The following is a 13,450-nucleotide window of genomic DNA, read 5'->3' as shown; positions in this document are numbered from 1 at the left end:
GTTCACACCAACAAGTACATGAACAGCAAATTCCTCCCTTGAGGAGAACCTCCAGACTATCAAAACCTTCTGCCTATCTTGCAGATTACAAGTGCAACACTGTCACTAAACATTGGTGTAATCTTGTCTCCTTTGCACAATTACATAATCAGCACCATGCATATCTTACTACCTCAAGCATCATCTCTGAACCTACCACTTATTCCCAAGCTGCTACAGACCCTCTGTGGAATGAAGCAATGAACAAAGAACTTTCTGCTCTACAGGAAAACCAAACTTGGGAAGTTGTCAGCCTTCCAGCAAACAAAAAACCCATAGGCTGTAAGTGGGTTTATAAAGTGAAGTACAAAGCTGATGGAACCATAGAAAGGTATAAAGCTCGATTAGTAGCCAAGGGATATACTCAGAAATATGGCATCGATTTTAAAGAAACCTTTTCTCCTGTGGTTAAAATGCCAACAATAAGGGCAGTCTTGGCCCTAGCTGCATCTCATCAGTGGCCCATATACTAACTTGATGTAAATAACGCCTTTTTACATGGAGATTTGCATGAAGAAGTTTATATGAACATGCCACCAGGGATTCCAAACCCACATCACAAAGTTTGCAAACTTAAAAAATCTTTATATGGGCTTAAGCAAGCTTCAAGGCAATGGTATGCAAAATTATTGGCTGAGCTGCTTCTTCAAGGTTTTCAGCAATCTAAGGCTGACCATTCGCTCTTTATAAAAAAATCAGGTATTAATATCATTATTGCCACTGTATATGTTGATGATATTCTTCTCACAGGAACAGATGCTCTTGGTATAAATGACCTCAAAAAGCATCTGGATACTATATTTAGCATCAAAGACCTAGGTAAACTATCATATTTCCTAGGCATGGAGGTAACTTACACTAATCAAGGCATCATTCTTTCTCAAAAAAAGTTCACAAAAGAGCTCCTTCAAAATTGTGGTTTTGATCTACATACAGTTGCAGCTACTCCCCTTCCCATCAACCTCAAACTCCATTCTGAAGAAGGACCTTTATGTACTGATGCTGAACATTACAGATCTATCATTGGTAAATTAATTTTTTTGACAAATACAAGACCAGACCTTTCCTATGCTGTTCAAAGTCTGAGTCAATTCATGCAGGCACCACGTCAACCCCATTTACAGGCTCTACACCATGTCCTAAGATACATACATGGGACAGTTGGGCAAGGAATTTTGTTAAATGGTCACAATGAACTCAAGTTACAAGCTTTCTCTGATGCAGATTGGCTTCCTGTCCTTACTCCAGAAAATCCATCACTGGCTACTTAGTCCTACTAGGAGGTTCCCCTATCTCATGGAAAAGTAAAAAACAATCAACAGTCTCAAGAAGTTCTTCTGAATTAGAGTATAGGGCCATGGCATCAGCAGCTAGTGAAATCATTTGGGTACTCAGGCTACTCAGTGAGCTAGGAGTGCATCATCTTCAACCAGTTACTCTACATTGTGATAGTCAATCCGCCATTCACATTGCAAAAAACCCTGTTTTCCATGAAAGAACTAAGCATATAGAAGTGGATTGTCACTTCACTAGGGATAAAGTACTAGAAGGTCTCATCCAATTGACATATTTACCTACAAAGTCCCAAGTTGCAGACTTATTCACCAAGGCTTTACCTTCTCCTCATTTCAAAGAATTATTGGCCAAACTAGGAATGATTTCAAACACCCATTCCTAGTTTGAGGGGGGATGTTGGTAATACAAAATATGATGGATCTATTAGATACTAATAAGCTGATGTGGCATTGTAATAAATGTAGTATATATATATATATATATATATATATATATATATATATATATATATATATATATATATATATATATATATATATATATATATATATATATATATATATATATATATATCTTTGTACTAATAAGGAAATTAATTGAAGTTTTTTCTCAGATTTTGATTCAAGAACTATGTTTCTCCTTCTTCTGTTCTTCTCTCTTTTTGTTCTTCTCTAAACTCCTTCATTATTTCAATAACATAATATATTAGCGGCCCGTTTGGTACATGGTATTAGAGGGCGGTAATGGTAATAAAATTAAGTAATAAAAAATTTGGTTGTTTGGAAGTCTTCAATGGTAATGAATGGTAATAAAATAAGGTAATGAAATTACCAAAAAGGGCCATTTTTATTACCATCAAACAACCTGGTATTAGGCTGTAATGGTAATGAATTATTACTGTGGTAATAAAATAAGGTATGTTGTTTCGAGCTGAAGAAAAAAAATAATGAAGAAAAAAAGGTAATGTATGTAATTATCCAAAAAAATATTATTATTAAAAAAAGAATCATTAGATAGAATAATTTAGATATAATAATGCTTTTAGATACAAATATACAATAATGAAACTAAGAGTCATTACCATTTTTTATTACTAACAACCAAATGCAATCAATGAAATATTATCTTCTATTACCATTCTTTAGTCATGGACACCAAACAAAAGAATCTTATTACCAATTCTCATATCTATTCCTTTATTACTATTGCCATTACAACATTTCATTCCCATTACTTCATTACCATCAATCAAACGGGCCGTAGGAGTTATAACATAATATATTTGTAATTATAACATGATATATTTGGGGTTATAACCATAATATATATGGAGTTATAACATAATATAGTTGGGGTTATAACAAAATATAATTGCAGTTATAACGTAATAGATTTGGGTTTATAACAGTATATATTTGTGATATAATACTACAAAATTGATATTATAATAATACAAACAAATATATATGTTATAAAACCTCAAATAGATTAAGTTTTAATTCCAAATATATTGAGTTATAACCCCAAATATATTATGTTATAATCACAAATATATTCTTTTATAATCTTAAATATATTATGTTATAACCCCAAATATATTATGTTATAATTTCAAATATATAATTTTAACCCTAAATCACAAAAATTAGCATATTTGTCATCTTTCACATCACTGTTTTCCATCATTGATGAACCTTAATTTTGTTTAAAAAATGAAAAAATCTGCTTTATTACTAAACGATGTTTTATTTTACTTGGGAATAAGTAGTTAATCAGAAAACTTTTCATCTTCCAAAAAGAAAGTAATATTCTACAATTTTTTTAAGTTAAGATATTTCCTAAAAAAGAAAAGTGCGCTGGGCTCTTAAAAGCCGTCTTTAAAAAAAAATGGTCTTTCAAAAGAGAGTATGTTATCATGGGGACATAGACTTTATCTTGTCCCATTCCTTCTCCTCGAATCCCTTGTGCCAAACACCCTTTTTAAAACTCAAGTTCTCCTTAATTTGATCTTTTCTTCATGTTCTCGTCTCTTTTCCTCCCTCCATCTCCAATTAATTAAATCTCAAACAAAGGGGAAAAATCAACCCTAAAATTCAATTATAATCGCAATTACCCAAAAATGTTTCGACAACAATCTTTTCAAATCCTTAAAAAACTCATAAACCCATCAAAAAAATCCCTTAATAAATCCTTCACTCGATCGGTAACCTACATGCCCCGTCCCCGCGACGGAAGAACACGAAAAGTGACGCTAATTCCAGGCGACGGAATCGGTCCATTGTTAACAGGGGCAGTAGAACGTGTTATGGAAGCCATGCATGCACCAATTACATTTGAAAAATACGAGGTAAAAGGAGATATGCATAAAATTCCAGATGGGGTAATGGAATCAATAAAGCAAAATAAGGTTTGTATTAAAGGTGGATTGATGACACCTGTGGGTGGTGGTGTTAGTTCTTTGAATGTGTATTTGAGGAAGGAATTTGATCTATTTGCTTCTTTGGTACATTGTTTTAATATGGAAGGACTTCCTACCCGTCATAAGGATGTTGATATTGTTGTTATAAGGGAGAATACTGAAGGTGAATATGCTGGTTTGGAACATGAGGTTGTTCCTGGTGTTGTTGAGAGTGTTAAGGTATTATTATTCTATTTCTTTAATTAAAGATCATTTTTTTTGTTTTTGATTGATGTGTTACTCTTGTTCTTGTTTTGTGAGAATTGGGACGTATTATTTGATTTGGTAGAAGGATCGATGTAATAATCAAACTTCATTGGAACATGGGGTTGTTTTAGGTGTTACGCCATAATTTGTTAGCCGTGGCCCATTCATATGGGCACTTGTGCCCACAGGCCCACAACGGGTAATGAGCATTGACTACTTGACTTGTATACACATTTAATTTAGTTCATTCTTTTCTCATATGGTATTAAGTGGATTATACATTCACTAAGCATTATATTCAAGCAACAACTCAATATTTTAGTGATATGGGATCTTAGGCCAAGGGAATTTGAAGAGATAGATGAGGATCGAACTAAACAATGGTTGTGAGATTGGATATAATGTAAATTTTTTTTTTCTACGGTAACGAAACTTTTCTCATAGAAAAGTTTTTTCTACCATATATTGAGATTGATATATTCAAGCATTATATTCACTGAGCATTATATTCATATGTTTTTTCTACGGTAACGAAACTTTTCTCATAGAAAATTTTTTTTTTCACAATTTTCTATTATCAACTAATATCACATAATTTATATGGTAATGCATTGCAATGAATTTTATGAAGAAAATAAGATGATCGGAGAAGAGCAAGCATGACCATCTAACTTGTGAACAGGGGCGAACTAGAATTTTGAGTTAGAGTTTTGAGTTAGAGGGACCAAATTGTTGATATATTAGCAAATTATTTATAATATAAAACTAGTTAAATTATAAAAATAAACTTGAATCATAGCAAAACTTTTTTTTACGGATAGAGTTGAAGTTTTCTTATAATTACCCCTTTTGAAAAAAAAAAAAAAGTGTTTTTAACTTCATTTATTTGCCTATTAAGTATCAAAAAAATATTATTAAAAATTAAAATAACAAAAATATAAACACACTAAAAAGGATATGTGAAATTATGAAAGATAAAGAGAAAAGACATTATAATGTAAATTTATTAGTCTATTAGAAAAAAAATAGTTCAACTTTGGGTTTGATCCCTTAGATTACAACTTTAGATTATAAGTATGTTATCCCAACCATTGAGCTATAGTAATTTTTATTGTATTCATGGACTCTTTAAATTATATATCATATTGGTAACAGGGAGTCAAAGCCAAAATTACACAGGATCGCATTTTAGACAAGGGGGCCAGACTCTATGCTTGTGAAGGGATTTTCCTACTAAAATTTCATGAGTCTTTCATATCATTTCAACTCTTTAATACCTACTACTAAACAGGCAGTAAATTGCATTTGACATGGTCTTAATGTATGTACTCTGTCCCGTAAATACGTTGCCTGTGCTTATATATTTTGGCTTTGGCTGTGAACAAAGTTCAATTCAGAATGTATTGCAAAATATGCATTTGAATATGCTTACTTGAACAACAGAAAGAGAGTTACTGCTGTGCATAAAGCCAACATCATGAAACTTGCGGATGGTCTTTTCTTAGAATCTTGCCGGGAGATGGCAGCACACTATCCTACCATCGACTATAGCGAGATTATTGTCGACAACTGCTGCATGCAGCTCGTGTCTAAACCCGAACAGTTCGATGTGATGGTACGGTGTGCATCTATATACCCCATTTGTATTTAATTTGGTGGGTATCTGAATACATACTGATCGATGGAAGGTACATTATATTGCATTGTTTGTACATTTGACAGGTTACTCCTAATCTTTATGGTAATTTAGTGTCAAATGTTGCTGCTGGTATTGCCGGAGGAACTGGTGTCATGCCAGGGGGTCTTTTCTACCTTAACTAAATCTTTACTTTTCTTTTGCTGATATGTCTGATAAGTCGCTAACACAGACTTTCTCACCTTGCATACTCCTAAGTCCTAAGTCTATGGTTAGTGATTACTATCTTAGCGTGATTTAAGTCCTATACATGACTAACTTTGCTCCAATTAAACACCAAATATATGCGAATAACATGGTTTTTTTTTGGGATTATTGAGATTGAGTTTGATCATATATAATTTTTGCACTTGCAACTCAACAAAAAGAATGCTAAAGCTTTAGTCTCAAAAGATAAGGTCAATTATATGAACTAATAGTTCAGTTTCAGTGGTCAATCCTGTAAGTGTCAACCTTCATATTCTTGCTACTCCTGCCCTACAACTAATCAATCTTTATACCCTTTTACACTTGCAACGTGCTCCTACTCCCATCTATGGAGAGTTTGGGTGGGTCAGTTATATAATATACTCAACCTTATCCTTATAATAACTAAATACTCCGATCCAATGTCCTTTACGATTGATTTTGATATAATGGAAAATTAGTATCATTTTGGTAGGAAAATCACCTAACAACGGTACTTGTTTACTTCAATTCTCTCATTCCCTTTACAAAATTCATTCCAATACGTTATCATTTTGAGAGCTAATATTATGATAAAAGTTTCATCATCATATTCATAGGCATGAGACCCGATACATTCCATGAAAATTTACGCTACAAATCCTTCACCTGACCACCATTTAGTACCAACTTTCAAACTGGCAATTAGAATAGGCTACATTACGGTGTTTTATGTGAGAGTCTTTTTTTATCAGCAGCACATAGCAGCAAACTCGAAAGAATGAAGGAGGATGTTTCTGATCAAATGGTAATAATATTGGTCCTGATCATGCTAGTGGACACTTAATTTGTGTGTGAACTTCAGGTAATGTTGGTCCAGATCATGCTGTATTTGAGCAAGGTGCATCAGCAGGAAATGTAGGGAAGATAGAAATGGTGAAGGAGGAGAAAGCAAACCCAGTGGCTCTGCTTCTATCTTCAGCCATGATGTTGAGGCATCTCCAATTCCCGTCATTTTCTGATCGATTGGAGACTTCTGTGAATCGTGTAATCGTAGAAGGCGAGTATCGAACCAAAGATCTTGGTGGTTCTAGAACTACCCATGAGATCGTTGATGCTGTTATTGGTTATCTGTATTGATCATCAGCTCACATTATATATATATATATATATATATATATATATATATATATATATATATATATATATATATATTACCCTGTTTTTTTTTTATTCATACTCCGTCTAAGTAGAAGTCTAGAGAAAAGTCATTTATATACATACTCCGTCTAAGTAGGAGTATAGGTAAAAATTATTTAATGACATTGAGATTGAAAAAGAAATTTATCAACAATCAAAGTTTTGTAATCTTTTATAGGTAGGTTTGATATTCTGTATACCAATTCATTGTAATTTGTAATACGTTTGATATTAGAGTAGTATATTTTCAGAAACCAATTTTCCATTAGAAAAATGTTTGAACACTCTTGAGATTATGTTTCTCTCCATGTGTACCACTCAAGGAAAGATCTTCCAAAAGATAACAAGTTCACATATTGTTGTATTTCACGGTTTCATCAATAGCCTTGTAAAATTTTAATATATGGCCTATACAAATTTACAATTTCATATTTAATTTTTAGCAACTTGAAAAACAATTGAAAAAAGTAAACATTTAGAAATAATTAAGTATAATTACATGCAATAATTTAGAAAAGAAGATGATTTTTCTAGGTGAACTTCTTTCTCGGGAACTCTTTGGCCGTGCTCTCCTTTATGGGTATGAGTTGTCGCTGTCCTTTTCTTCCCAGACTTAAGCTATAATTTTTTATGTGCGGGATACAGTAGGTATGATGATGATATTTTACATAAACATTTACCATCATATTTATTTGAAGTTTCCCAAATAAAATCTTGATGAATTATGATCTAATCCTAATATAGTATTAATAGAAGATGTAAGTGCCACTCTCAGGTTGATATCATGACTCTTTCTTCAGACTCGACGGATTCGTTGACATTTCAAAGTCTTAATTTTGCTATTTAATTAAGATTATTGTGACACCATCCTATTTGGAATCAGTCATGATAAACTTATATGAATAATGAGAATTAGGTATTGTTTAATTAGTTGCAATCAATATTGTCTTTTTTGGATGAATTTTTGAATTCAATTTTCATTTGATTTTTTTCTTCTTTCGGCCTACTTTATAATAAAATATAAACATATATGATTAATATACATGTTGACTGAATTGTTCAATTGATTTCCCACAAAATCAGATGTTGTTTTCACTATTACATATATATATATATCTTTTGCTCTTATATTAATCAAGATCTAAATATTGATCATTAGTACCTTAATTCGATTTATACGCATAATTAAGATTTTGTTAATGTAATCCTCTTTCACCACAAATCTCTCAAAATTTGGTTTCGTGATTATGTACTTGTTCTAATTCTTTAAACTAAGAGTATATATAAGAGGGTCCTTAATGATCATTTACTTCATCAAATTACAAAATATACAAGCTAACAATATATACAAAAACATTTTAATTAAGAGTTTTTTTTTTTTAAGTATATTTCATCCAAATTCTAAAAGAAAGAAATAGCAACAAAAATGTTGTCAATAATGGGGTTAGCTTTTGCAACAATAGTAGCAATAATATGGTTGGTATTGAGAGGAAATCCAAGAAGCAAGCAAGTGGTGTTGCCTCCTGGGTCTAAAGGTCTCCCTTTTGTAGGAGAAACCTTTCAACTCCTCCTTCCTAGTTACTCTCTAGATCTTCCTTCCTTCATTAGGAAAAGAATTCAAAGGTATTTATTTACTCTAATAACATTTTTCTTGCCTTAATAATTTTAATAGTACTTGGTCTTTGTATAACCTCGGAGCTATTAGTGGGTGAAGGCCCGACAAACGCCTACACTCAAAGATTAGTGAAAATATAGTACACATAGAGTATTCAATCAAAAAATATTTTAACTATTTATTTAAGTTACATGCTGGTCTTGTTGTTAACATAATGATTGCACATATATATACCCTATACTTATAATAATTTTTCCCTCGAATATAAAAATCTTTTTGCAATTCATATGAAAATTTTAAGTCGTGGTTAATAAAAAATGAGTTTGATTTATGTGGATGTGTGTCCATACATAATTTGGTAATATACGAAAAAGTACTTCAAAGCATGGGCTAGTTTGTGATCAATGTCACATAACTCATTAATCTTCTCGTAATTATGAATTTAAAAAAAATTATAATCAGTTAGGCTATTCAACTCATGTATAAAGAACATCTCACGATGAAAATGTGAATATTTGTAATTGTATTTTTCCTTATAATTATAGGTATGGGCCTATTTTCCAAACCCGACTGGTGGGAAGGCCTGTGGTAATGTCCGCTGACCCGAGTTTTAACCGATACATAGTCCAAAATGAAGGAAAAATGGTAGAAATGTGGTACTTAGACACATTTTCTAAACTTTTTGCACAAGATGGGGAAGCTAGAACTACTGCTGCTGGACTTGTACACAAATACCTTAGAACCTTAACATTAACCCATTTTGGTTCTGAATCTCTTAAAGAAAAATTACTTCCTCATCTCCAAAATTTGGTTCAAAAAGCCCTTCATGGATGGTCATCTCAAGATTCCATTGATGTCAAAGAAGCTGCTTTAACTGTACGTACTTTTCCTTCATTCGAAATTCGAATCCCTTTTAATGCTTATATATACGGTGTAAGGATGTTTGATTTGGCAGAAAACATTTTTCTCGATAAAAAAATATTTACTTGTTTGATTTGATGGAAAATATTTGTAATAAGATGTGGTAACACTTTTTTAAGGTTTCCACTTTACATCCTTAACAAATTAAAATACCTAAAAACACAAAAAAAACAGATATCTAGAAAAATATTTCATACAAACCAGAGTATATATAACATATCATTGGAAAACAACTCATGTCATTTTAAGTTTTTCGAGTTTTAGTTGAATTTGTTTTTGAACATGAAATCAAAAGTTCTATAGTCTTTGATATGTGATATATACTCTATCAACGAATACTTTCTTCAAGGTTAGTTATCTATAGTCATGCAAGAGCGGAGCAAAAATCGACAAATTTTATGAAGGTCATATGTAATTTTTAAATTTTGATATTTTTTCTAACAATTTTATATCTTTAAATACCTAACACATATTTAGTAATTTAATATTAAGGCATCTAATTTTTCGGGACCCTGTGCGTTTGACATGTTGAACATGCTTAGAACCTTCAATGTAGTCGTGACAAGTCTATTTGTTACTAAATTGTTTCTAATTTGGCTTAATGTTGTTATGGGAGAAAAGATGACCATAGAATTTGTAGCAAAGCAACTTTTTGGGTATGATTCAGACAAGTGCAAGGAGAAATTAGGGGAGAAATTTGCTCATATTTCACAAGGTCTACTATCATTTCCTATCAATATTCCTGGAACTACATACTATAATTGCTTGAAGGTATTCCAAATACTCAACTACCCTTGCAAAGACTTGCATGTTTTTGCTACATAATTTTTATTAGATATAGTACATCATCATAGTCATAGATCTGTCAGTTTCTAATTCGAATTGAAAAATTATTGAAACCTGTTCAATAATTGAACCCAATATTTAAAATTTGTTAAATTCTTCGGTTTAAAGTTGATACGCTTAATATTATTTTTATTGATTAGAGCCAACGAGAAGTGATGGATATGATGAGAACCGCTCTAAAGGAGAGGGTTGCATCACCGGAGACAAGTCGAGGGGATTTCCTAGATCATGCACTTAAAGACCTAAACACCCAGAAATTCTTGACTGAAGATTTCATCCTACAAATTATGTTTGGACTTCTCTTTGCTAGTTCTGAATCAACCTCCATGACATTAACTTTAGTCTTCAAATTCTTGTCCGAAAATCCCCATGTCTTGGAAGAATTAGAGGTTAGTTTATGTCTATTATTGGCTGTTAGAAATATCAATTGACTTGTTTATAAGACAATGGTAACTTTGACTTTTTTGTTTAGTGGACTCAAAACTTATTTACTAAACATTTTATTTGACTGTTAAACAACTAAAAAGCTACTTTTTCCGTTCCATTATACTTACTATATTTGACTTTTTACGCAATTCAATATGTTATTTTGTTCGTTAATAAGTTGAATAATACATATCTAAAAATTTTAAAAAAGTTAATATTATGAAAGTATGCGATTAGACGATTCAAATAAGATCCTACTTGACTATATTTACTTACAAATTAGTCGCAATATACAAAATAAAATTGAACGACAAATAGTGCATGAAGAAATTGTTAAATATAATAAAAAAGTAATAGTCAATATAACAAAAAAGGTCAACTAAAAATAGATTTACCTTACATGCTCACTATTCGATGATTATGTTAACAGGCTGAGCATGAAAGAATTGTTAACAGCAGAGAAAGCCCTAATTCTCCCTTGACTTGGGCTGAAGTGAAATCAATGACTTTTACTCTTCAAGTAATTATATCATTATTACTCAATTAATAATTCCTTAATTCAGAAATCTCATAAATTATTATGTAATTAATTTGAAACATAAAAATTAACATATACTTTTGATACAGGTGATTAATGAATCTTTGAGACTTGGAAATGTTTCTCTTGGACTACTTAGGAAAACATTGAAAGATATTCAAATTAATGGTATACAATTTTACATTATTTCGATTTGTTCGATCATTTATCAATCCATGTCAAATCCTCGATAATCAAACTTAAGTGACATTAATTTATTTCATAATTCTAAATATAATAAAATTATGCATACATTAAGTCATTAACTAACACGAGGTTAATTTTTACTTTTTTTTTCCTTAAGTATTAAATTAGTGTTTTTTTTTTTTACCAAAGTAGTAAAATATCAACAATAAAAAATAAAAAGAGTACTATATTATTTATTACGCCGTAAGTTTTTTTAGGGGTCTTTTTATCTTTCGCTTTAGGGTCTAAAAATAAACAAGCATAGATTAAAGGACCCAACTAAAATAATTGTTAGCATATAAATACTTTATTTTAAGGTCGTCCCGAGAGATAATCTCACTAAATTGCTCTAATTTTAATTCTATGACATCTTAATGGCTAAATTTTAATTTTTTTACTAGATAAAAATAATAATAAAAAAGAAATTTTTTTTTGCAGGATATACAATTCCAGCAGGATGGACAATAATGTTGGTCACTTCTGCATGCCAATACAACCCTAATATATACAAAGATCCACTTACCTTTAATCCATGGCGCTGGAAGGTTCTTTATATGCCCAATTGTTTTTCTAATGAGTTTTATTTAATTTTTTTACTTATTTGTTTTTGGAATTTAAGACTCTATATTATTATTATTATTATTATTATTATTATTATTTTTTTTTTTTTTTTTTAATTTTCTTTTAAAATTTTATTTATTTATTTATTTATTATTATTATTATTATTATTATTATTATTATTATTATTATTATTATTATTATTATTTATTATTATTATTATTATTATTATTATTATTATTATTATTATTTAATTTATTTTGTCGAATAAATCAATATTAGGAAATGGAGCTTGATGTTATAGCAAAAAACTTTATGCCATTTGGGGGAGGAATAAGACAATGTGCTGGAGCAGAATTTGCTAAGGTGCTGATGACCATCTTCCTTCATGTCCTTCTTACTAATTACCGGTACCCTTCTATTCGTATTTTTTCAGTTCTATTAAATTTTTCCAACTGTTAAAATACTTAATTATACTTAAGTAAATATTTTCTCTGTTCTCTAATGTTTTTTTTATTTAGAATATTTTATTTTAAGAAGAGTGAAATTTGATTAATGTTTTTGACATATATTTAAAAGATAAAATATGTCCGTGTGAGATCTTGTTAGATTCATCTTAATGTATACTTTTTTATTATGTATTTTTTATAAATTTTTATTATGTGTATTTAGAGATATTAAAATTTAAAATTTATTTTAAAAACTATGTAAAAAAAAATATTGAATTATAAACTCATTCAACTTTATTGGAATTAAAAATTGCTCATTAGATATAGTGTGATCAAAACAACTAGCCACTAATTTTTTTTATTTCAATGATTTGGATATAAATAGGTGGGAGAAAGTAAAGGGTGGTGAAATTGCTCGTACTCCAATTTTGGTATTCAAAAATGGCCTACACGTTAAGTTAGCTATGAAGGACTAAGCCCCACAACATTAATAACTTTTTAGTTATTTGTGTGAGATATCGTTTATCAATAATACGATTTTAAAATAAAAAGCTTTTATTTAAATTTTTTATAAATTTGTATTAATTACTCTATTTAACTCATATATAGAGCATGTTTCACAATGAGACAATCTCATTTAAGAATTTGTATAACCTTTTTAGTAACATCCATAAATAATTATTAAATAATTATTGTTGATTTGTAATATACTCCTATCATTATACATTTTCTATTGTAAAAGTTTAATGTCAATGTATTTTTAACTAGTAAATATTAGGAGTACTTTTTACTTCTTCATTATGTAATACT

At 30.3% G+C, this 13,450-nt stretch overlaps 2 protein-coding genes across 2 annotated transcripts; both read left to right on the top strand.

Moving 5' to 3' along the window:
• The first annotated feature begins 3,482 nt into the window (after positions 1–3,482).
• On the top strand, positions 3,483–6,394 carry LOC130797715 (isocitrate dehydrogenase [NAD] regulatory subunit 1, mitochondrial-like). Its single transcript, XM_057660435.1, has 3 exons — positions 3,483–3,981; positions 5,381–5,615; positions 5,723–6,394. The coding sequence occupies exons 1-3, from the start codon at positions 3,548–3,550 to the stop codon at positions 5,819–5,821; spliced, it is 768 nt and encodes a 255-aa protein (XP_057516418.1). The 5' UTR covers positions 3,483–3,547; the 3' UTR covers positions 5,822–6,394.
• A 2,093-nt stretch (positions 6,395–8,487) lies between these two features.
• LOC130797707 (beta-amyrin 16-alpha-hydroxylase CYP87D16-like) lies at positions 8,488–13,153 on the top strand. The gene is made up of 9 exons (XM_057660424.1): positions 8,488–8,684; positions 9,222–9,552; positions 10,219–10,368; positions 10,584–10,832; positions 11,300–11,389; positions 11,497–11,575; positions 12,071–12,177; positions 12,474–12,601; positions 13,026–13,153. Exons 1-9 carry the CDS (start codon positions 8,488–8,490, stop codon positions 13,114–13,116), a joined length of 1,422 nt encoding a protein of 473 aa, XP_057516407.1. The 3' UTR covers positions 13,117–13,153.
• The last annotated feature ends 297 nt before the right edge of the window (positions 13,154–13,450 follow it).

Source organism: Amaranthus tricolor, chromosome 1 (genome assembly GCF_026212465.1).
Source record: "Amaranthus tricolor cultivar Red isolate AtriRed21 chromosome 1, ASM2621246v1, whole genome shotgun sequence".
NCBI lineage: Eukaryota > Viridiplantae > Streptophyta > Magnoliopsida > Caryophyllales > Amaranthaceae > Amaranthus > Amaranthus tricolor.
This window is presented reverse-complemented; position numbering and strand designations above follow the sequence as displayed.